Below are 26,933 nucleotides of genomic sequence, written 5' to 3'. Positions count from 1 at the left end.
AATCGAAATAACAGAACAGAACCGGAATTTTACTTATTTTCACTTTAAATTAATTTATTTCGGAATTTGATTTAAATCAAAGATTTTTATTTAAAAATTCAAATGATTTAAATATTGATCAAAATCGTGATTTAAATCAAACTGATTTAAATCAAATCCACCCTGATCTGAACTGCATCAATTTCTTAGATTAATCTAACAACCTCTTTTTCTTCTCCATTGTTTTAGTATATTCCGCTTGTTGCTAGATTTTACATTATCCCTAACTTCATTCCTCCTATAAAGATTCTATTAGTCTGCAAAATCCATTTTATTACACAGCATCATAATCACTAATTCCTGAACAATCTGTAGTAAACCACCAAAACAAAATACATAATCATATAAAGAACATTAAACTATACGACAATATTCTTAATCACCAAGACAAAAATATATTCTTTATGAAGAGTGCTTTCAACGTTTCCATGCATGAAACCACGTACTAGTTGCATGCACTCAGTATGCAACAGAAATAGCCTTACCTCAAAATGTTTTTTTGTAAATATACGTAATTTCTCCATATTTCGCCTGAAAATCAACTTTGCTCTCAAAACAACTTAACACTATCTTAATGATGAAGGTGTATATTTAATCCTAAATACCGAAGAAAATGAAGATACACAAGATATCGTCAGTAAGACCGTTTTACTATCTTACTTTGCAAAATTCAAGCTTATTATCGTTACTGAAGCTTTCAACAGAAACTTATGTCATTTTCAAATATTGAAACTTTTCTTGGGGAATATGTGGTTCCTCACAAAAAGATGAACTTTTCTTCATTTTGTATGTTTCGACGTTAGCTATACTTTTTCAACGTGTTCCTGTTACAGCATTTGTAGTACGAGTTCTCCCAAAGAATTACATATTGAGAAATGTATAATGAGCTCTTCACATTCTTATGTAATGGTGGGCAGAGTAATTAAAGACGGGAACACAGAAATCAGGAAATTTCTGCCATCTTTTCTGAAAGAAAGAATTTCTAATTCTTTTCTATTTTTGTAGCTGCTAATGCACCCAAATCAATTTATACTGCCGCAATATCCAGGCTTCCTTATACTATCCGTGCAACAAGAGCTGGCCTCTGACAGACCAATAGTCCAAGTACTATTATTGTTATTTGGAAACCATACGCTCCTGTTATATTTTTACGATTATAAAATTATAACTTGTTAAATGTCCTAATTTGTCGCCAGAGCTGCTTTGTCTGTTACGGAGGCTTTGACAACAGCGCCACCAATACTTCACATGCTCTACCCAACTGTCAGAAGCCAACTCTTGCTGCACTGATAATAGTAGTCTTTTGTATGGATGAGAAATTCACACCCTCAAAAAAATCAATTAGTGATTTTTCCTTGATTTCTGCTACCAATACCTTCTTGTTTCTTGCGTCACCAAATACTTAGGCTAAGGATCGAAAATAGACGAAGAACTAATAAATAAACTATACTTTATCTGTGAGTTGTGTGGCAGATCTATTTTCTACTTTATGTTTTAACCACTTTTACTGCTTTCAACTTCTTCGGGGAAAATTTCCTAAGGTTAAATCCTGAAGTGCCTTCTTACCTACATGCTCGTTATATACTAATTCTCCCTTTTTAATCCTGAATTTATATAGAATAAGCCACTGTAAAAAGGAGAAGTTCAAGATCTGATCCCAACAGATTCGTTTATCCGAAGCAGTACATAGCAGCAAGAGTAAGAGGAACAATGTACTGAAGGCAGAAACTAAATCAACCACGCAAATAATAGGTGATTTCTTTACCAAAACATGAAATTCGTAACAAACTCACTCATCCAATGATTCCTATCACGTACATCGTATGTCAGAAAAAAAAAAAAAAAAAAAAAAAAAAAAAAAACAGGTATTATTGAATATGCCTTTACCAGACTAAATTTACAACGAAATTGGAGAAAACGAAAAATTAAACATTGAAAAGGGTACAAAACCATGATGATTCTAACCTGATAAATTTCCTGGATCCGATATGCTTGACCTGTTAGCTGCCATACTGAAATTAAACGAGGAAGAAGCAGAGTTGCTTACAGAGGTAAACACTGGTTGAACCGTCGTGTCCTGAGACACGGCCAGGTACGGGTGATTTTGAACACTGTCACCATCTTCTGATGTTGGCACTTGTGCGTCTGTAGCTTCTACGGAATTACTGTTGTCAATGTCTGCAGAGCTACTCAGTTCAACAGGTTCGGATTTCACTCCTTCCACCGCTGGAGTGCTAGATTCAGTTTTATCTTCTCCCTCTTTATTAGCCGAAGCTTTGGAAGCAAAATCTGTTGTTTGGGAGTTGGGAGTATCTTCGCACTTTAGTCTCTTGGACATCACAGCCATATCGTATTTGTCGTAATCTGCCTGATCTGATTCTCGTCGATTTGCGATTCTTCGGATTTGATTCGCTGGCGTCAACGGCGGAGGTGTGGGAGGAGTAAACATACTCTCTTCCAACTTCTCTGGAAAACCCTGATGAGCCCGTGACACTCCTGTATCCATCTGAAAATGCAAGAAACATATATATAAATATTTACTATTTTCACATTAACATGTACAGGGTGGTCCGGAAGTGCGCGTACCCCCCCCACCGCCTTTTAGTTTCAACACCATAGTATTAGTTATGGTAGAATGTCTGTACACAGTTAGCTTGAAGTCTTACGAGTCATAAACATCGGTATGATCACCATCCATGTCGTAATACAGCTGAATTCTGCGCCAAGTTCTCGCAGATGTTTTGCGGAGATACTCCGCAGTCACGAAGATGAAGGCGTGTTCCACAGCTGCTCGTAATTCCTGCGTTGTGTGATGTCGAGTGTTTCTTACTTGTTGCTTTATGAAACAACAGAGAGCATTGTCTGGTCTCGTCAGATCGGGACTTCTTGGGGGCCAGGCAAAGGGAGCTGGTAAAGATGCACAACCTCTTTCAATCCAGCGGCCAGAAAACATCTGATTCAGGTAACTGTGCATGTGAATCGCGAAGTGCGCTGGTGCTCCATCCAGACAATATTGTCAGACAATGCCAAGCAATGTTACGAAACAAATGTGGGTAAAACCTAAAACCGTCAGAAAACACCAATTAGGCGTACGCCCACTTCCGGACCACGCTGTAGTATGACATTATAACAAAGCCAATTATATTTAAATATATTTCGTTTGAAACAATCTTTCCCCAATTAAGGCAAAATATTTTTTTCTTTTTTTGTTAGTTTTAGTTTATTTAATTTACAGAACATTTTTTCCTTATAGAATACAAATCAAGTAGTGTTTGGCTTTTACTCTTCCAAAATTATACTGTATGTTATTAGTTAAAACAAGTGTGTTATTTATTTTCTATTCTTTACTGATGGTAGTTATGCATGGAAGTTCATGATAAATATTTATAGGTGAAATATGACATGCTACAATATTGGAGTAAGTAATGTAAATCAATATAAAGAGCAAAGTTTATAGGATGTTAAGTTACCTGTACACGATTACTTCGAGTGGTACTACTAAAACTAACTAGACAACAGTAATCTGATTCAAATTATATTACGACAGTTGTAGGAAAATGCCATCCCCCCGCCCCACTTTTATCATTGTTTTATTTTTCTAAAGAAAAACAAGTCACATCGTTCCAGTTATAGTGAATGTCAGATCACCAGTGACAGATCGAATTTAAAGCTACTCACAAGTGTTCTTGACTAACTAAATATATTAAACGCACAGTGTACACCAAATACATGTTCCTATAAATCTTAAAGTTATGACGTACTGGAAATATGTTCCTTTCATATCAGTAAATGTTGAAAGGATCGTTTTCATACCTCAAATACATCTTAACGGACAGACGACATAATTTGTGTATAGGCAACCTGAAGGAAGTGCATGCGATATCTTGCAAACATGAGTCAACCATATGTTATATTGCATGTAAGTTTCATCAAGTGCCACAGTGGGGCTTACATAATATGGAGTTTATTATTATTAGTTGGTTCACGGCATTCATTAGCATATTTTCTCTATGGTATTATGTTGCAAATATTTGATGCAAATATTTCTATGATTTATAGTTCTCTCATTTTCTTCGTGTTGATTTGGTCTGGTCAATGATGCTTCCGAACTCATCTTTACTAATTTGTGATATTCACGATCCTTAATGCAGATCAACACTTTAATGTGAGCTTTAGGTAAATTAACGTCAAAAATGCAATATATTATATCACAGTATTGCGGTAATTATGATTAGAAAGAAATGTAAGCACAAGGCTTGCACTCACCACAAAAAATAATGTTATCTTCTAAGATAAACTGCTACTTTTTAGTGTCATTTTTAAAATTTATTTTGCAATTTTTGTTGTGTTATTTTGTCACAACTGTCAGTACAACTGCCATACCAGTTATTTCTGACTCTCTAGATTTTAATCTTTTTGTAACATCGCATGGTTATGCCCTCTAGGCAAAAGGGAATGAATGACTTATAAAAGCGGTGGAATGAAAATGTGGGAAGAAACGGAAGCACCATAAGAAAACCCATGGACACGATACTGTCCACCACAACCTCACAAAGTCTTGGACGGAACCAGGTACTCCCTCACACCAGAGGTAAGTAATATATCACTGAGCCACCCACAATTTCCCTTTCCTAATTCGAGTTGCACCCCTATCCAAACAGAATAGATATCTTAATATACTTACATCATCTTTGTCTTCAGTCTGTTGCGTGAGACCGCTAACCCGAAGAACTTCAGCTGTCTTCAGAAATGAAGTGAGACTTCGTTGATGTACGTTCACTTCACCGTGGTAAATGAACTCCACCAAGGCATGAAGATCAGCAAATGCTACATCTTGTAATACTATAACAGGATGTTTACAAGGTGTGCTCTGAAAGAAATACATTTTCGTTAAGTTACATGTCTCACAAATTACATTAAATTCAATTGCTTCTGTTCATTTGTTTGCACAGACTTAAAACTTTCTACTTAAAATGTTAGGCAGATTTTACCTAATCCTCAATTAAAATATTTGCTGAATGAAACCCAGACGGAATTAAATTTGACGTCCTATGATTTTAATGTAGGATAATAAATACAAATGAACTTAGATGGCAAAATATAGTGGAAAAGTCCCAGCATTGACCACATGAACTAATAGAGTCTGGAAGAAGCAAGAGAGAATGTGCAAGGATATAATTTGAATCATACAATGTGTATAAAATGTAATAACTAATTGCGTCCAGATGCACTTTAACTCACTAAATTGTTTCAGTAATCTCTGTTGCCTTCGTCATTAGTTCTGGGAAAGCCACACGAAAGTTTTTTCACCTCTCAGAAATCCATTTTGCACCTTAGTTCGTGTGTCTAACTGCAAAATGGTTTACAAAACCCGAAACTTTATAACTCTTTGTTCCTGTAAATTCCTAATAGTCAAATCTTTTACTTAACCATCTATAACTGCCAATATTTTGCACTGTAACTATATCATAACTCCGTATGTAACCTTTAATTAGTTTTGGATATTCACCACTGAGAAGCAACTGAATAGTCGTGATTATAAATTTAAGACTACTTGTTTATTTAACTTAACAATCACTAACGAGTTCAAACCAAATCAGTCTTCAACTAGGTACAGGAAAGAAAGTACACAAGGTACACTGAAAACTGATAATAGTTTCCAAGAGCTACCGACGAAGGCAATATACATTGCTGAAACAGTTTAATTCAATTACGGTCCATTTGGATGCAGTAAGTTCAAGGAGACAGCTGTTCCTCTTTTCTGTAAATTGGTAGACTATCTTGATAGATAAGCTTCGAACAATGAGTAAAACACTAAAAGAAAAAACACTAACAAATGGTAACCAGTGTGGGCAACCAAGAGAACCATTAACTGCAATAGACAGAAAGAGATGTACAGTAATCATTTTAAAAGCAACATACTGGCACCGTACATGTGTATGTACTGGTAAGCACCGTATTGACCGTATAATAGACTGTATTTACGCATAGCCCAATATAAGCTATGGCCCAGGGCGGGAAATTTTCTCGAATTATTTTCTTCCCTTTCTCTAGTTTAGGAAATTTCAGAAATTTGATATGGTTTTTAATCTTTGTAATGTATAACAAGAACCTGTTCGGCTAAAAAGAGGTAATTAACATTCACTCTTTTTCCAGTATTCATACAGTATTCTTTGATTGTAATTTCAAAATCTTTCCATTGTTGGTTAACTGCTAGAATTTCCTAGTTCTCAAAGCTTATCTTCCAGCTGACAGTCAAAGAAATTTATCAGTTTCACTGTTGCGACTCAGCTTGTGTTATTAGTTCTCACCTTGGCTGATTTTATTAGTTTAGTGTGATGACTAGCCACCGTCTCAAATTTCTACACTACGGTAGTATTTATTGATTTGAAAGGGATGGGAGTGGGGTTACAATGGCCCCCCAAACAGAAAATGCAGGTGGTTTAAAGGCGCCTGTAAAACATGCATAAACAGGCATATTTTTACAGGCGCCTGAAAATGAAACTTTTAAATGTATGAGACAGGTATCGATTTTTTTCGCGAGCATTACATGTTCATTTCACGGAAACATGTAGTTTTCATGTTGATAGGGTTGCAACCTTATAACGTGAAAAATGCGTGTAAACAACTTTCACTCCAATCAACCTCGTTAATTGCATGCACCTGTTTAACCCATTTAATGGCAATCATGATCACTGCATGCTCCCGTTCACCTGTACATTGCTTGTACACTGCATGTAGGGGAGTTACACACTTCGCATGTACACGAAAATGATAAATGTAAAATAACATATTCTACATCATGCGTTTCCATGTTATACGATAATACATGGTATTTACATGTATTGCAAATGTTACACATGTATATTACATGTTGATAAACAGGCACCTTCCTTGTACTTTTCATCCTTATTGTATTGCGAATGTTATCAACAATCCATTCAAGGTACTTTACCTAGGTACACTCATGTCCAAAATGATTGTCGCATGTCTAACTGTCTTCTTGTAAGAATATAATTTGATAATGATTTTGCAGGGTACTTTTAATACTGATACTATGTGTATAATCGGGAAATGTATATTTGTGGTAAATTTCATAGGAAAAGAATTATAAATACGAAAATTAGAGTGAGTAAAACAAAATGTTGCTAAATGGACAAGAAAGTTTTGTTTTCGTTTTGTTGTTCTTATTTACTGCTCTTTTGACATGAAATTTGCCACATACATGCGTATGCCGATTATACACATACTAACATTATAAGAAATACCGGGCGAATTCGTTAACAAATTATATTCCTACAACAACATCTTTATAGACATGCGACAATAATTTTGGACATGAGTGTACATGCACATATTCCCTCCATTAACCTGCATGTGAGTGACTACGTGTACATTACATGTTCTCATTTTAATGTACAGGCTCTGTACAACGCGTGTTTCCGTGCAAAATTTTCAACAGAAGTTTAATACTTTTTCGACATGCATATCACCTGAAGATAATGTACCTGTAATATTTTCTTTACATGTGTTGTCGCCGAAACAGGCGCTTGTATAATGCCTGTCAAAGTCTAACAGGCTTTTACAGGCAGTTCCATGTACAAAACATTGCATGTTTCCTCAAATATTTTCATAATAGCCAGGACGGCAAGAACGTTAAATACGGCCCTACCACTAAGCAGGGTTGGTAAAAACCATGGTTTTTATTGAGAAAAACAAAAAACCCGCTTTTTTTGTTTAAACCCGGTTTTTTGGGTTTAAATAATTTGCTCTATGTATTTATATTAAATATGGACAGAAATTAGCTTGTTTCGCCTTGGTGTTATTATGCAACAACAAGGTTATGCTAGAAGGGGTCAAATAAGCTTAAAGCGGAATACAAAGCGCTTCTCGGCTTACATCCAAGAGAAATTGTCCATTTGGACACGAAACCGGGACTATCAGAAGGACAAAAAGATCAACAGTTACACAAGTAAAAACATTCTACAGAATTATATATAAATCGGGAAACTCCCGCGTTAGCCATTGGGAAAATCCTGTTATTACTTTAAATGTATTTCTATGTAAAATTTTAAGGTCAACGTATCATAATCACTACGCTAAAACTGAGGTATTAAATTACAAATTTGGTATGTAGATATTCAATAAAATTACAACAAAGTCAAATCCAAGCTGATGTTGGAAGCTACGTAGGCAGTTGATAAATTTTGCCAATTTGTATCAATATATTTAAGCAACCTTGGCTTCTTTATAAAACAATAAGCATTCATTCATTCAAGTAGAAATACATAATTTGGTTTCATTTCGTATGTTAAGTGTTAACGTCCTTATGAAATACCAAGGTTATCACGGAGAAGACTTTTGCTTGGAGGGACACCTCGAATCGCTACTTGGTTTACACTTGAAAGATGGGTTGTGGTTCGACCGAGAATTGGTTTAAACCAGCCAACCCTGCCATTAAGTATTTCCAAGCTGCTTACATATCAAAATTATTATTATAAATAGAAGCCAATTTCTACGTATGGTTTAACACTAAGTACTGTGCGGTTAACAACAAATAGTTGCACACGTAATGCTGTGAACAAAGCGAAGAGAAAAGTTGTTCACCAATCACAGTAGAGTTCTTCCATGCTGTTTCTAGACAAGCCAGATCACAGACCGCGCTGTAACTGGTAGCTGAATGTCGGAACTTCTGTCAAATCTTTCAAGTACAGAACGAACAGTAATATTATTGCATATCAAAACAACGCGAAATTGATAAAATCACGGATACAGTCTCTTGAAGTTCAGTTGAACTTGGAACTTCTTTTACGCGAACAGACTACTGACCAATACCTTAGCACCAAGAATTGTTGTCTGCAGTCTTTATAATTCACTATCATCTAAACCCCGCAGACCATATACTAATGATTGTGGTCGCCTGCAGTTTCAGTTGAGGAAACCTTTTTCTAGCATTAAAGAGAAAAAAATACAATAGAAGAAAAGCTAAAAATAACGAAGAGCTAAAAGATGGTATACCAAAAGCGAGAATATTTTGCGAAAGTAGAATAGCAGAAGGTATTACTATAGCAGGATGAAAAGTGAAGAAAAGCTGCGTACTTTCGTGTCTGGTTGAAGGAGATGTTGAACTGTAAAGGAACTGTTCGAGTCTGGCAAGATAGTGATGTTAATGGCTACTTGTAAAAGCTATTCCTTCAAGAACGAAATAATGCTAATAAAATCGACACACATTTAAAGTCATATTTCTACTTCAAATACCATTTAACCACAACTATAAACGTGAACTTAACAATAATATTGAGAGAGAAAAAAAAAAAGCCATACAAGCAAATCCGTAAAATCCCACCCGCGTTTTGTGAGATACGTTTTGCACCATTGAGACTCGCTTATATTTCGATTTCTAGAAAGAAAGAAGTAGATAATTTTGTAGAGGTGGGTAATACAAAGAATAAATCCCGTATTACAACCAAGATTCAAAATCCTGAGCCAAATTCCTTTAGCTTTCCTCAAAACACACCACGCAAATACTGGGAAAATGCCTTAGGTTCAGTAATCAGAGATCAAGGATCTATTAAATGGATCTTTTTCTTTTAAGAAATAAAAGGTAGTTTTATTCTTTTTTCTCCAAACAGCTGAAATGTGTTTTTTTTTTTTTTTTTTTTCACATAAATGTTGAACCTCGTAAGTTAAGCCCTTGAATCAAATCAATATGATAAAAACCAGCTCAAAGTAAGTACTAACTATATTTAAAAATTACTTTCAAACTGTTCAACCGTGTCCCCGTGATGAGATCATAAGAGACAACATAGGTTTCAATGTAAAAACGGAAATAATAAACTCTCCCCTCCCAACCTTAAAACGAGAATTCTCAAACACGCTAGTATACGGGTCAACTTATTTTCAATGAGGTTTTTTTAAAATATCATTTTATCTTCCTAACTTGACAGAATCGTGAAATACTCAATCTTCTGCACCTAATTTGACGACCTTCCACTACCGCCCCCTTCCCTCTCCTGAGAATACACATTTTAATCAATGTAACATGATAAAAAGTTCAGTTTGAGGTACGTGATAACTACATCTAAAAATTCATTTCAAACGGTTTAACAGTAGTCATGTGATGCAGTCACAACCTAGATCCTATCATTTTTGGGATAACTGCTGCATCATGGAGGCCCCGAAATACAAAATTTACGAAGCAATGGACAGAATCAGACGAAATGTCAGTACGAAAATTGAAAAAATAAAAAAATAAAGTTAATAAATGTAAACAGTTTAGGGTGATTAATTTGGGAGAAAAATGAAAAATCCTGGACTATATGAGTTCACATGTTAGGTATACAGGCAATAAAGCATATAATATGGCAGTGCTTCAGACTTATTAACTAACCTAGGACGTGTATGCTGCAATAATGGAGGGAAATACAGAAATCTAGAGCAGAAACTAAGAGGAAAGTTACATCTGGACCGAATGTAATGAAACGCGGTAAAATTTTGGGTGCTATCCTATTTTATGGAGGCATATATTTGCAAAATCCACGGAAGAAATCAAAATATATCAGAACCTTATATTTTACATGTACAATGCTCTTTACCACGTAGTACCCCATAAGAAGACATGATGATGTGAAGTGCTATACGAAAGCAGTGTACAAAGTGATCACGTAAGTGTCGCAAAGCTGTGCCACAAAGCCTTGTTTTATGCCTTTATTGTGTTTTTCCACTATCCTAGTTTATATGTAAATACACCCAGCGTCGCTGTCGTGCCTGCTCCCTACAGAAACATTCTCTCGCTTCCGCTCAGATCACCTTGATGCGCCTCTGCCCTTACTTGGTAAGATAGCATTTGTACTTAAAAAAAACACTAACACCTAGCAAGCTGGTTTGTGTTTTAAAGTTAATTCGGCAGTTAATTGTGCACTGCAGTTTTATGCCTTATGCATACGCTATAGTTGTACTCAGCGTTGCTAAAGTCAACCTACACCTACTAATGCAGCTCCTCCCTTGAACATTTTCTAAGGCACTAAGAGTACATTTCCTGCTAAGAGAATATTCATGAATATAAGTATTCCCTTGTGTGGGGGCCTAGTACAGGAAAGAAGTATTTTCGTATGCGTTTTCTAATTTCTGACATCCCAGGGACATTTATTTGATAGGGAGATCCACCCCCAAGCCCCCTTCCAAGTTTAATCACAATAATACTGCAGAAGGATGATTACAGTGCTGGTTGGAAATATGAGAAGGTAAGGATCTTTCACTTGAAATGACGTGAAATATTGTAGAAGTTAATGTGTATTTTAAAAAAAAAAAAGTAGCTTGCGTAATTCATTTACAAAATTGTCTGAAAAAATCCTCAAAAATAAACTATATTCTGTAGATAGTTTAAGAAGACTCACAGCAGATTATAGGGTTGTTTACAAAATATGAACAAAATTGACTGAATAGTTTATGAGGAGAACGTCTGAAAACTAGACTTCTGAGTTTAGGGTTTCTTTTTAGCAGCAGGGCTATATGAAACGTGGACCTACAGCTTAACGTGGGATCCGATCACACGACCTCCCTCCAGGAATCAAACTCTCGTCTCCCACGGCAAAAGTGCTTAGGGAGACCGAGTTAGATTCTAGGCGGGAGCTCATGTGATAAAACTTATCCTCCAAAACAAACTATCCGTTGGATATCTTCCGAAGAAACTGCTTACGCCACATTATAGGGTCGACAGTGAAATATTTATTTATGAAATTTGATGAAATAGCTTAAGCAGTTTCTGAAAAAAGCGAAAGAGTACACAATCCCTTGTTTTCCCTGAAGAATTAGCTTCAAAAGGATAAGTGCTGTTAATTTTTGCTTGTTAAATATAACCAAAACCGACTGACCAGTTTCTGAGAAAATCATCTGAATAAAATTCACCCCAAGAGTGCACTACCCCTTCAACCCTTTCAAGAAGGAACTGCTTACGTCATGTTACTGCGCTGTTATGATGATACATATTTATGAAATATGAAAAAAAAAAAAAAAGTTTCTGAGAAAATCGTCCCCCCCCCCCAAAAAAAAAATCACACCTTCAAGAATAAACTAACCCTTATGGAATTTTTCAGGGGAAATTGTTTACGTCACGTTACAGGACAGACAATGAAATATTTATTTACGAAATACGACAAAATCGAGTCAATTATTTGTGAAAACCTCATGCAAAAAACATCAGTAGTGGAGAAACAGTTGTGAATTTTTAAAAAGGCTAAATTACTTACACCGTATATAACGTTTATAAAATATGAGCAAAATTGAAGTTTTTTAGACAATCGTAAAAAAGAAAGAAAAAAAGCCCTCTTTTGGATATTTACTAGAAGTTACAACATATTAAAAGGTGTTAATAATATAGTGAATTACGAAATATAAACAAAATTGGTAGGGCTACTATGGAGACAATCGCGACTTTTGTTTTCAGTTCCCAGTAAACTACTATTATTTTTAAGGGCTGGAGGAAAAAAAAACTGTTTCGAGGGAAACAAAAATTTAAGGGCTTAGTTTCCCTAGCCCCCTTGGTTGCGAGTCTGACTCTTGGTAAGCCATATGAAGATAACAAATAAATAGTAATACAACGTTGAAAGCACGTTTATCTGGAGCCACAGTCCGCAGAAGATCAGCCTCATATTTACGGAATAGATTACAATTGAACACTGTTGGCGAATTTGTTCGTGCGCAAACAAAATTAGTTACGCAGAATTCCCTAACTTTTCTTTTTTCCCCAACGATTTTCTGTTCTGGCAATGATCCCTTGAGTATAAATTTTAAGCCAATTAAACCAATGATAAATTTGGGCCGGGAAAAATTCCAACAACACCGCAAATAATCCAGCCATATCGTTAAAATTATGGAATTATGACTTGTCAAACATTCTAAGATCGTGCCAGAGTTTGTCTCTGTAGTTCAAGACCCTTTGGTCAACAGCGCTCGAACGCACGATCAGCACCTTGACCAACTGTCAGACGCCAGCCATTTTCTTAAGCGCTCTATAGTAAAGTTTACGTCAAAATGCTATTTGCCTCAGCAGTTTGGGATCTGTATCATAATAAAGTTCGTCAAAACAAAATTTGAAAATACCCTTAACACTAAGAAAAAGTAAGAAAAAAAAATGAAAGAACAGAAGATCTGCACTCACCTTAAGAAGTTCCCTGAAATATGGACTACATGCTGATAGCACCACACGATGTGCTTTCAGACTTTTGCCCTCACATGCAAGCGTTACATCGACGAAATCTTCATCGTCCCTAAGATTTTCAAAGGCAGATGTAATACTGCTTTGGTAATTGTTCCAACGTAAACAAAAATGTTGGGTATCTACCATTGCTCCTCTGTGAACCTGCCACTATCTGAAAGAAAAAAAGAAAAATTAGGTTTAAAACAAGTAACAAACTCAACACTTACTGAGTGAGAGTTATTTCCTTCGTTGGACAAATATGAAATCTTCAGAAATTGAAACCTTTTTCCCGAGCATTTTGATTTGGTTAGCGTTTTCTTTTTTTAGCATTGAAGTTTTATGACAGGGTTGGCAAAAACCATGGTTTTTATTAAAAAAAAACCAAAAAACCGGTTTTTTTGTTTAAACCAGGTTTATTTGGTTTAAATGATTTGCTCTATATATTCATATCATATATGGACAGAAATAAGTTTGTTTCGCCTTGATGTTATTATGCAACAACCGGGTTATGCTGGAAGGGGTCACATAAGCTTAAAGCGGAATAAAAACCGCTTCTCGAGTTACATCCGAGAGAAATTGTCCTCCATTTGAACTCAAAACCAGGACTAATTGGCCACAAAAGCGATACGTCTGCCGACTCACTCACGAAGGAATCCTGATAAAAATACGTTGTACTGATATTTACATGCTTCTTAATTTAACTGTCAAGAGTCATTTCAGAAGGACAAAAAGATAAACAGTTGCACAAGTGAAACCATTATACAGAATTACATATGGACAATTTCAAAGTACTGCAGAGTACAGGAGAACTAATTTAGTTCAAGTTAGTTAACAACGACTTTTATTGGTCCAAATTAAAGAAATACAACGACTTAATTTGCATATAAGTGAGAAAAGTGAATAAAGATACGAATTATTTGAGTCCACTTTGGCTCAGACTCATTTATACATAAATAGATACCAAAGATACTTCTCAGTTTACTAAATGCCTCTCGTGGGGTCTGTATGACCCCCCCCCCCCACACACACACACAAAGTACGGCATTTCGATGTATTTTATCAATAGTAAACATTGAAACGAAACAATATTTAGAATTTTTCTTTGATTGCAATTACATAACAATAACAACTACAAAAAATCACAAAACAAACATTTATAAACTTATGCAAAAAAAATGTTGCTTTTGTAGTATAATCTTTTTGAGTAATGCATGGGGAATTTAGGTCTGAATATAATACGAATAATATACGAGAGTGAAACGTGCTAACCCACAAATGTGTGTTCATCAAGATTTTACAAACACTTACACATTTACGAACATTTTTCGTTTTTTGGTTTAAACCACTTGGTTTTTTTGAAAAAACCAGCTGGTTCAAACCTTGATTTAAACCACCTTGGTTTAAACCAGACATTGGTTTAAACCAGCCAACCCTGTTTTATGAGATGCTTCATTGAAGCTATATGCAGTTTAACGCGGAATCCGAACAACACACGCTGAGACCGAGCTCAAATCTTCCGTGTAGTCATATAGCCTCAAGTAGACTTCTCAGTATTGTATGTAGCTTCTAGTTTCCTCTGAAATCAAGCTAAGTTTTATCCGACGGGTTGCTTATTCTAATACAATCAAGAAAGGGATTTGCTGATTACATCAGGACTAATCTTGCCTTATATCAGCGTTTCCCAACCTTTTTCAACTCGCGGCACACTACGGGTGTAACTTGAACTCTCGCGGCACACTCATAGATATTATTATTATTATTATTTGCAAATATAAAATACCATGGTATTTTTTTCTGTAATTACTGATCTCCTTCTCACAGAGATGAAAGCTCGTTCACTGGTTTTCCCCTATACTAATCATTATCCTTAATTTTCTTTTAATTCTAATTTTAAAATAGAAAACAATTGCAATGAAATATAGGACTCAGATTTTTAAAAATACGCTTTCTTTTTCGAAAACTATATCAAACCTTTCACTAAGAACGAAGATCACTAAATAACGAACGAACAAACAAATGTCTTGTAATTTTAACTTTGCTATTTTAACTAAAACCGATGCATATTATTGCAATCACACAGCTTGCGATGCGTCGAAGTCAAAACCCACCTGTTGAACAAAGTGTTCCGTCATTCACGTGCGAATGAGTGTTCTACGAACGTTCACTTGACGCGTACTGTACAAGTGCTTCCATTTTTCGGTGTTAGTATGACTCTCAATTGAAGCGTAACATAGCAGCTAACCGTGGAAATGTGTACGAGCCGAAATACTGTCTGCTACACAGTAATAGATGTAGAATAATATATTACAATTACAGTAATTTTTCCATGGTAGAAATTCATAGTAATGTGAAATACAAAAATATACATTTTTTTCCTATGTCTTGCAATTTGGTTGCTATAGAATTAATAATTTTGTTTCGATTTCCTCGCGGCACACCAGTGGTCCATTCGCGGCACATCAATGTGCCGCGGCACACCGGTTGGGAAACGCTGCCTTATATGGTTGTAAGCATATATATGAAACAGCGAGAAAAGTAAAAAGTTCCTGCTTGTAAGAATAATGCGAGGAGACGGAAGAGAATCGGCCCTTCTCGTTACAACTCTTTTAGGTGATTTTTTTTTTCTCCGACAGTAACGATAATACAACAGAACGGTTATGTTACTATTAATAAACGAGGACAATCCAACTTGTAAATTTGAACAAAACTCTACACCTTCGTAGCCCTCCCTCGAGATATTTCTTTATGAGCACTTCTTCCAGATTCGAATGCTCTGTAGAAGAAATTGTGTACAACGAAATTCAAATACTCCAATAAACACACAGTATTGTCAATCCTTAATCCTACTTGACGAAACAGAAGGAAATCACAATGAAAGACCAGTTACATCACAAACAGAACTATAAATTTCATGGGTTGATAGTATCATACAGGATAATTCTTTATAGAAATGAAATGAAATCTTTGAGTTTTACGTCCCACGGTTATGTCGGTTAGGCTAACGGAGACGGTGATGATGAATAATGAATGAAACAGTGGAATGAAGAAAGTGGGAGGAAACAGGAGAACCCCGAGAAAACCCACGCACACGGTGTTTGTCCACCACAAATTTCATTTGGCGGGGGCTGGGATCGAACCCGGGACCCCAAGCACCAGAGGTGAACGCTCTACCACTGAGCCATCGCGGCCTCCTGATTCTTTATAGAGTTTACAACTTTAATCAGTTATAATTCTTTATTGGAACCACATACAGACTTGGTTTATATGTCATTATACTGCATAATATTTCAAGTTTGACTCACGTAATCAGTAGTTGCGGAGTTGAGCACACGCGGCGCCACCGGTCAGTCGTTGAAAATAGAGATTTTCACTGGTGCAGAAAGAGCTAAGTGCGTGTTTTGGTCTGAAGAAACAACGTCAGCAACGAGTGTACAGCGTAAGTTTTGTATACAATACGGCAAGGAACCACCCAACAAACCAACAGTGTACAAATGGCAACAGACATTTGTTGAAACAGGTTGTTCTGTGCGACACACAAAGGGTCCAGGGCGCTCAGCCGTGACTGACGATGTGGTGGAAGCAGTTAGGGAAGTTTTGTCCACAGTCCTTGAAAATCTACACGAAGTGCATCACAAGAAACTGGCATCCCTCAGATCACTGTTTGGCGTGTATTGCGGAAACGTTTGTCTATGAAGCCATACAGACTGTCCTTGGTTCAAGCACTGAGTGAAGCGGATAAACATACTCAACATGAATTCTGTGTTACCATGTTGGATCGCATTAGTGCTGATGTGTCTTGAAAAATATGGTATTCAGTGGCGAGTCAACACACACAAATGTCGTATTTGGGGCACGGAAAATCCACATGCCCACGTGAAGCTGGTTCGAGACAGCCCCAAAAAGTGAACGTGTTTTGCGCAGTTCCCAGAGCAAACGTGTATGGACCGGACCATTCTCTTTTGCTGACAGCACTATCACCGACATCGCCTATCTTGATATGCTCCAGAACTTCCTTGTTCCACAGTTAGATGAAGATGACCACGATAGCAGCTTATGGTGGCAACAAGATGGCGCCCCGCCGCACTACCTGATAAACATAATGGATCAATTGCCACGGTCTCCAAATTACACGCCACTTGACTTTTTTCTGTGGAGTTTGTGAAAGATAAGGTGTACACCCCTTCTCTACCTGATAATGTTAATGAAACATCGCATCACAACAACCGAAATGCTGACTACTGGTTGGCAGGAAATCGACTTTCGTTGGGATGTATCCAGGATGAACGCAGTGTACACACTCAGCCAAAATGGATTTGTCACAAGAAACTTGAATTGTTTTGCAGTATAATGACATATAAACCAAGTCTGTATGTGGTTCCAACAAAGAATTGTAACTGACTTAAGTTGTAAACCCTATAAAGAACCACCATGTAGAAAGATGACTAGCCAATTAAGAAATGATCTGCCCTCACTCTAATCAAACCCCTTCTTACGAGCATATAGGGTGTTCCGTCAACCACTACCTGGATTCAGAGACGTTTGGATTACTTTTCCAGATTTCCCAGGATACGATTTACAAATTTCCAGGTCTATATAATATAGGGTTAGCCTAAATGATTCATCATGTTTCAAAGCACCGACCCCCAGTTCTCTCACCATGTGATTTCTTACTGTGGGGTTAGTTACGGACAAAGCTTACGTACCCTCAATGCCAACAACGCTGCAAGAACTCCTCACTGTTGCTATGACGGACACTAACGGAAACATGCTAGTGAACGTGTGGAAGGAACTGGATTACCGTCTGAATGTAGAATTATCAGAAACTTGGCGAAACCAATTAAAAAAAAAAAAATCCCTACCAGCGGATTCTTTATCTATTATGCATGCACACACACACACACACACATTATATATCAGGGTGGTAAGAAACTATTTGAACAAACTTTGGGAGCTGACTCCCGACACCGAAACCAGCAAAAGAGGTATAGTTCCGGCGATATAAGATGCCGAAACCGTGGGAAAATGAACTTCAGAGGGCTGTAATTCAAAAGCAATGCAACGTAGAGTGCGGCTTAGAACATAACACTCGAAGTTGTTTCAAACTCAAGCAAGATGTGTGCGAGGGATTCCCCAAAGGAACGTAGCGATTACTTACCAGGTTATAGGGATTACTTACCAGGTTTCATTTTCCCACGGTTTCGGCACCTTATATTGCCGAAACTATCCCTCAATGAATAAAGTTCCACAGTTCTTTTTTGCTGGTTTCGGTGTCGGGAATCAGTAACCAAAGTTTGTTCAAATAGTTTCTTACCACCCTGGACTGTATATATATATATATATATATATATATATATATATATATATATATATATATAACAGAGTGCAGGTATAGAAACTATGCAAAACAATTATTCCTTTTATAAAATATCCCCTACCAATAAGTTGGAGTACAGAAAAAAAAAATCTGAAAGTAAAAAATCCGCACTTAAAATTCTGACTTCAGATTTTTCAAGTCAGTGGAAACTCTGACTATTTAAATTAGCATAAAAGAAAGCTTTAGCCTTATTAGTTACGGAGTTCTACAAAAAAAAAGCAAGGAAATCTACAGAAATAATAGGAGGTTTGGAGGGCACAACTTCAAATAATCAAAGGTACAGTGTGCGCAAAAAAAAAAAAAAAAAAAAAAAAAAAAAAAAAAAATCATCCAGTAAAATACAATCAAGATTTTTTTACATTTACTATGTTCAGAAACCAAATCTAGCAGTACTCTCGTTAAACTTATGATTAATCTATCTTAGGACTATCTGGGTAGTCAAACGATGAGAACAAAGTCACGAAATCAGCAGTCCTATTCAGATGGACAAACACTTATCTTTTCCCATTCTTCCAACAGATTATTATTTTTGCTCCTTCAGCAGAAAATCTTTTCAAAATAAAAATTGGTACGGGATCAGAGGATAAGTGATACCCTTATCACTTGCTGTATTACTATTCACCTCCCCGCATGGACATTAAAAAACCTGATCGAGATGAAAACTTATGCACGTGTCATATTGGCAATTGTATGTACTGTCATATTTCCAAATCATGGAATTTGGTTCGAACTCCTAAACCGACAAAACTGAGTGGTTTTTAACACAGAGAATACTGCTGGATAATTAGAAGGTGAGAAAAAGTGCAAGCCGTGCACTAAAGATTCCGCTCCGCTTCAATCGGGTTAAGCCTCTTATGATCCTTGAAAATTTATTCTCGGTTATGTATCCCAAATACTTGGAACTACTTCAGCACATAAGAGTACAAAAATGCATTTTAATCTTGTTTTATTGGATTTGGTTACGCTGGCTGAGTTGTACAGTGCGTTAACGAAATTCTGCTTAAACCACATTTAACAGAATATAGTTGAAGAAACTTTATATACACATTCTGCTTAAAAAGAATAATAATGACTGCAAAATTCTCAAACGATATCAGAATTCTGAATGTCAGTAACCAAGAATTTTCAAATAGTCAGTACTTATACTTCAAGCCTTTTAAATTATTCGCTTTCCTCCTCAGTTATAATACAGGCTACAGGTATTATGGTCTTGCACCTTGAAACCGAGCTGTTACACAGAACCTTTCTTGTCTAACTACACTATTGTCATGAGCACCCTATATGTTGGTCCTGAAAAACGCGCTGCCCGTCGAAACACACTAGAAGCACTGAATGCAATTAGTAGGCAGTAACTCGAAGTGGATGTTTTATCAAAATTTCACAAATTTAACATTGTTCCACTTGTTGAACCCTCAACCACGTTATTAATAATAAAGGTAAGTTATGCTGAGGGCGAACCTTAATAACTTGTCACGTTCAAATTGTCCCCAACTGGCTTCTTTTGTACTCGAGCACAAAATTTACCGTAGCCGCATTCATAAATAACACTACAAACAAGTTATAAATGGCACGAGTGATGTTGACGGGACCTGCTGTTACCAATGTTAAAATGGATATATTTTGCTAATATGTACACATAATAATAATAATATCATTAACATACATACTCAAGTAGAGTAGTAATTTTAAAATAACCCAACATATTAAATATCAACATATGGAGTACAAAGATCAAAAAACTTGACTAAGTTTGTGTATCGCTTCCTGTACAAGAGTAAAAAGAAATTGCGACATCGATTTCTTTTCCAGCAGGTCAATTGGAAGACCACCCTTAGATGGACTTATTGGAATTTTCCAACCATGTAACAAATAAACATTTGGATTACTTCAATGATGTTTCGCTTTCTTTGAATGGGGATAATTTGACTGCACCGACTTTATACTGACGCGGTTCAATAAGGAATTCACCATTTGAAGATTTCAGAAGGGTTTGGAACACGAGAACATATGATATGATCTTCCTGCAAGAAATAACAGTACTTTCACTGTCCTTAACTTCACATATTTCAACTAGATTTAAGTCCAATTTCATGATGTGAAAATAATACTAGTAAGTGTAGTAGCTTAAGTTGTGCACACAGAAAAAAAAAATCTAATGAATCACAATGACAATTCGATATCTTTTTCACTTGAAGGGAGACAAATGCCTTCGAAACATCGTCAATCTGCAATCAACATGTGGTCACTTATTTATTCTAATGGAATTCAAAAACTGAACAACTGCGATTTGGCTGGTGATCGAACGGGGTCGTCCGGCTTTTCCTACCAGTAAGTCAACTACTACGCTACCAAATGTGCTCCCAGGTCAACAATACATCTTCACTCCTGAGGTCACTGCTTAGATTATATGGGTTGTGCTCTAACTACTCTTGTGTTTAGACAAGGCGGAGACCCGGTTTCTATCTCCAGCCATTCTTTATAAAATCCTGCCAAGATGTAAAAAAGCTGTTCCATCCACTTAACGTAAAATATCAAACTCAAACGTCACCGCTGTTCATTAATATAGACCCTTGGCGGTTCAAGCATCACTGGAGTTGTTGTAAGAAAAATGGATGAGCACCAATCACAAGAAGTACGATATGGAACTGACCTGCGGACAGACTAGGTAGCACAGCGGCTTGTGCATTGGTTAATTCTTCATCCCCAGTCCAACCACATTTTATTCTGAATTCCAAATCTCACATCTGTGGCGGACACATTGTGTAACAAAAAATCGGTCTTCCTCCATATTCCTTATAATACTATATATAATAAGGCTAACTATAGATCATCAATATACACAAATGCTATCAGGTAATGATGCGTATGCTTAAATTGGTATTCTTGCAAAGATTATATTACTCATGTTTAACTGCTAATAGACTGTCAAACTATGAGAGTTTTAATACGGAAGTGAGAGAAGATCGGAAGCTGAGTTTGCTCTTGAGGCGCGGAATCCACCTCGAAATGAAGCAAAATTTCTCGCTGTCTATTCACGATTGTCGACTAAAAGCAGGGAATTCGTGTTACTATTCAGTTCAAAATCTCTTGTCGTCGCGAATTCTGTCGAGGAATTTGAAGCTTAAAATATATAAAACGATAATCATGCCTGTTGTTCTGTATGGTTGTGAAACATGGTCGCTTACTCTGAGGGAAGAACATAGACTGAAAGTATCTGAGAACAGGATCCTGAGAATATTCGGACCCAAGAGGAACGAGAATGGGGAATGGCGGAAGCTTCATAACGAGGAACTACATAGTTTATACGGTTTACCCAACATTGTTAGGGTCGTCAAGTCTAAGAGGCTTAGGTGGGCAGGTCATGTAGCTAGAATGGAAGAAAGTAGAAACGCTTTCAAAGTCTTGGCTGGTAGACCCATAGGAAAACGACCATTAGGAAGACCTAGGCGCAGATGGGAGGACAATATTAAGATGGATCTCGCAGAGATAGGAATACAAAGTAGAAACTGGATGCAATTAGCTAAGGATGGTTGTCAGTGGAGAGCTTTTGTGAACGCGGCACTGAACCTCCGGGTTCCATAGGCCATAGAGTGAGTTAGTTCTATTCACGATTGTCCCAAGGAGACTCCAACTCCAACTGGAAGTTGCTGTATTTGGAAACCAGAAATCTCAGAATTATACAACTTCCAGTCAAAATAGAGGGATAGGTGTGGACGTGAACCATTCTCGGTAAGCTAAATCCAGTTCAAGAAATCACTTTCGCTATCTATTACTCTTCTCGTTTTATGGTGATCAATGTTGAAGCTGGAAATTCTGAAATCATCAGTTCTTTCATAAAGAAATCGCCGTAAACACTTTTCTAGTTATACAAAGTGGTGAGTAAGTGAACTAACTTGAACTAAATTAGATCTTTTGTACTCTTTAGTCATTTGAAATTTCCCATCTATTTCAATAACGTACATAAGTGCGCAGTGATTTCACTTGTATCTCTTGTCCTTCTAAAGAGATTGTTAAAATATTCTCTAGTATGAAAGGCCAGTACAACGCATATTTCTCTTAGGTTGTTCTTCATGGATAAATCGGTAGACTCGTAGCCCTTTATAATCAACAGGCCCCGGCTTCGAGTCCAGGTGGAGGACCATTTTTCTTGAGTGCAAACCGAGTACACGTAATGGTAGTTTAGATCCCACTTGGAGATCACGATTGCCACATTCTTCAGCGAGAGAGAGAGAAGTAAGATCTTAAGACTGTACGGGAAACAAGATATGGGATACTAAGAATATACACATGATATATTCTCTCTGGCATGACTGATATGGCATAGGGCATGTTGATAAGTACATGGTTTCACACACAATGCAAAAATACTGTGACAGTCTCATTAAGAAAACAATTCCAACACAATAAACAAAACCAAAAAAAAAAAAAACATCTTGTTTGTAGTCTTGAAGTGTTAAAATGATTTTCTAAACTTCCCTGATCATCAGCGATTAAAAAAAAAAAAAAAATGCGTAAAGATTAAGTATTCTATGCTTCCAAAATTCAGATTTTTTATTCTCAGTGTTAACAATGTCAAGTTACGATTGTTGATGCTCAAACAACTTGACAATGATTTACTTTGAGCTTCTAGGCACGGTTCAGTGGGTTAATTCTCTTGAAAGATGTTATGATCTTGTCTTCGAAATGCAGCTGTCATGAAATTCTGGTGTCTCGTATGTGTGTGTGGTGTGTAGCCGGCTGTATGGTATAAAGTCAATTATTTTTTAATACGTCTAAAACTGTATGTATAATTACAGGGTTATACTGTGAGAAGCAACTCATTTTAGAGAAAACATACACACACTTACCTCACATTATTACGCCAAACTATTAAAGAAAGTGTATTTGAACTGAGAAATCTAATTTCTCCATTACAAAGAATGCAGATTCGTAAGAACTTTGAACACTTGTCCCTCCGCTTCAATTTAGGCCTCACATATAAACTCAAAATACGCACTACTTACATTAATCGTTTCTATAGGTGCAGACAGAGTTATCTAAGTTATAAAATGGATATAGAAAAGAAGTCACCTTACTATATTCCTGATAAAACTCCGTAAGACAAGAGTTCTTTTCTACGGTTAATTAAATATGCATTACAGAGAATCTAGATGGTAGATAAGGCTTCTTATAGTCTTAACCTCGACATGTAAAACAAGTCGAAATAAATAAATAAAACCTACAAGTTATTATACCAAGTGCGAGAATAACTGAAATAATTCAAAATATCGACGGTGTTAAGGTAAAACGTCGTAAGCCTCATTTCCAACTTTTCTTCACGAAAGCAAAAAAACAATCTCTAACTTCCATTTACATCCTTGCAAGATACAAGTACAAAAAGTGGTTTATTTGCTTTAATAACACACAAGCTTACAATATTTTTCTCACCTATGGCCTGACCTATAGTGAGCTGAATAAGATAAAAAAAAATCCACATTTTCAATTTTTTGAGGGTTACGACCTCTTACCTTAACACCGTCGATAAGCATCTAAGAAGTTAAAATTCGCCATGTAAAAGAACATGTTAAAAATATAAACTCAGAACATAGTATAATGCAAGGGGATTTACTAGTTAGGCCTAAATGTGAAGTTGAACAATCACATCTTTGTTATTAAAGATACCCAACTAATAGCGACAACACCCGCTCTCTCCAGCCCAACATTCTCCGTAAGCAACGAAGACTACTCACTCGTACACACAGTAAAATTATCAAGCTACTAACTGAGTGTAGTTCTTCAAGCATTAAGAGAGGAATTTTACACAAAAATATAGCTATAACCACACACTAACTGCTAGCGCTAACAGTAATTGGTTAGAAAGTGGTAAAGAATAAGAGTATACGAACTGTTTTAACATTTTTTTTTTTTTAACTATATTTAGGGCCGGAAAATTTACTGTATAGGCGTAAAATGTATGCTGATCTTCTGTCAATGTGTATAGTTAAAAAGTGACAAAACTGCAAAGATAGTGTTTCTTCTCAAACAAGATATCCAAGTTCCCGATAAGATATTGTCCAAGATGGGGTTAAGACAATTAATTAGGGCTATTATAGTGAATGCAACGTAGAATAAGTTTTAAAAAGCTTCAATACTAAAATGATACGCTAACTTCAATCAATCAAAATCTGAAACACAAACTATTTGCTGAGCAAAACAATATATTCACATAAAAAACTACATGCGTGTTACAGTTTCGCCAACTAACATTTTGTTAGTCGGCGAAACTGTAACACGCATGTAGTTTTTTATGTGAATATATTGTTTTGCTCAGCAAATAGTTTGTGTTTCAGTATATACAAAGCAAAGCTTCTACTTATGGAAAATCAAAATCTGTTTCCACAACAAGAAATATTTTGCTTCGTACAGTTATAAATAACAACTATTAGTATATATAATAGCATTTGAGCATAATTTTCCTTTTACGATTTGCAAAATAGAATAAAACACACTATTAACCCACATCATTATTACCGATACCTTAAATACGATTTCACAAAATACTGACCGAATTAAGTGTCACTCAGGTGCTGAAAAAATACTTAAGTATCAATACACGAAGTGAAAACAAATGCTACCAAAAATATGCACACCACAAATTGTGATTTATGAATAACTAATACTCCCGACTTTCCCAAAAATTGGGAACCAATTCATGTATCGCATATTGACAAAGGTCATACGAGCGTTTATCATCAATATTTACACATTACAATTACGAATAATATTGATTATGTACTACTTTGTATATTTTTTTCGTACATGCAATAGTGAATTCCGAAATTTTACGAAAAAAAAAAATACTTTCGACACAGCTCTTCTGTTCGAAATTCTTTAATACACGTTTATCACACGCCAACACATATCAATAATGTCTTTGTTGTTACGTACACGCACCTTACCTCACCTGTCACTTACGTTACCGGTAAATTACACCGGCTACTTAATACAAAAACAAACACTTTCACTCCTCAAGTTTTCACACTGCACAACACATCACATTTTTACGTGATTATAACACATTGTCTCCGAAAAACCGCTCGATAACAATGACGGAATTCACCATCTTACAAAAACCTCCACCCACATTTCTGATTATACGACGCTGCTGCACTCCTTTCGTGCTACACCAATGACTGTCTTACAAAGAAGGGTTAATGCACCAGCGAATATGAATTTTTAATAGGATTCCAAGAACACAATAATATCACCTTGTTTACAGATAATGCGCTGCACTGACATGTTAAATCATATCTACATTTCACATATTCCACACTCTAGGCTTAATTTTCGTACATTTAATACAAAACTAGTGATCAATCTATTATTTCTTATTCTTAGTAAATCAACATAAAAACAAAGATGGCGGCAAATGGCGTGGCGGTATCAAAAAGATCGCCATAGTTTGTTATTGTTTCCGATTTGTGTCAGTTTAATTTAACACCGTATCAATAAAGCACTATTCGAAACATCCCTTCCTAATAAATGATTAACAATTATTAATACCACCTCATTAAGTGAAGAAAACAATTCTTAATCTTCATATTAGATTCCTTAACTATCACACCTAGGCACTTCTCTAGTAATTGACATTGTCTAATGTCATGTAAGACTCGCTAATGAAAAAAACACCGCAGAGCAATTTCCGCAAACACACAAACTACTGATATATGACTGAGACCCAGCAAACTTTTACATGAAACATAAATGAATCACTTGAGTAATTACTAAAACCAATTTATTAATGACTTTTTTTTCCCTTTGATCGGTTACTGGTAAAGGGTTGATCGTAAGTGCTTGAGGCTAAACGCGGTTACCGGAACGATATTTTTTTATAATGTCAAAAAGTAATAACAGAATGCAAATTAATACAACTTAATAAACAAACTAAAAGAAAATAAATTTAACTTTTCTTAACTCTTACCTGCTATACACTCCGACCTACACTGCGCACCACTAAGCAAAAATACCACAAAAGACAAAAGCTAACAATCTGTAAAAAAGACGCACAACGGATAACGCTTATCAACACAGACAAGACATCTGTCGGAGAAAATTGGTACTAACCAAAGCGTACCCCATAAAGAGAGTGCGCAATGGCATAAAACAACCGGGTTTTAATAAAACGTGTACTTTGAAGCCATCATATTTGTGTTCTTTTTTTCTTTTTTTTAACTACGTAAACCTCATTTTTTTAGAAAAAAAGAAAAATATTGTAATGTGTAGTTGTGTTTAGGAGGTAGAAGTTAGTTAAGATGCGTGTAATGGCAAAATAGTATAATAAAA

The 26,933-nt window shown here is 36.1% G+C and overlaps 1 protein-coding gene across 11 annotated transcripts in view; it reads right to left on the bottom strand.

Annotated features, from left to right (window-relative positions):
* br (broad-complex core protein) overlaps window positions 1-26,728 on the bottom strand; it is a 177,150-nt gene extending 150,422 nt beyond the window's left edge. For 9 of the 11 annotated variants that reach the window (XM_081739666.1, XM_081739665.1, XM_081739669.1 and 6 more), the window contains exons 1-4: window positions 26,572-26,728; window positions 13,199-13,409; window positions 4,724-4,909; window positions 2,005-2,545 (exon numbers count right to left, since the gene is read on the bottom strand). In XM_081739666.1, coding sequence (XP_081595792.1) covers window positions 2,005-2,545; window positions 4,724-4,909; window positions 13,199-13,384 — 913 coding nt within the window. In that variant the 5' untranslated portion in view covers window positions 13,385-13,409; window positions 26,572-26,728. Of the gene's footprint in view, window positions 1-2,004; window positions 2,546-4,723; window positions 4,910-13,198; window positions 13,410-25,544; window positions 25,793-26,156; window positions 26,312-26,571 lie in introns of those variants that run through there. The other 2 variants (XM_081739663.1, XM_081739661.1) reach the window with 2 other exon arrangements.
* Between the last annotated feature and the right edge of the window lie 205 nt (window positions 26,729-26,933).

This window comes from Thermobia domestica, chromosome 15 (genome assembly GCF_964235325.1).
Source record: "Thermobia domestica chromosome 15, izTheDome1.hap1.1, whole genome shotgun sequence".
In the NCBI taxonomy this organism is placed as follows: Eukaryota; Metazoa; Arthropoda; class Insecta; order Zygentoma; family Lepismatidae; genus Thermobia; species Thermobia domestica.
The sequence above is the reverse complement of the archived record's forward strand: the minus strand, read 5'-3'. Positions and strand labels throughout refer to the sequence as shown.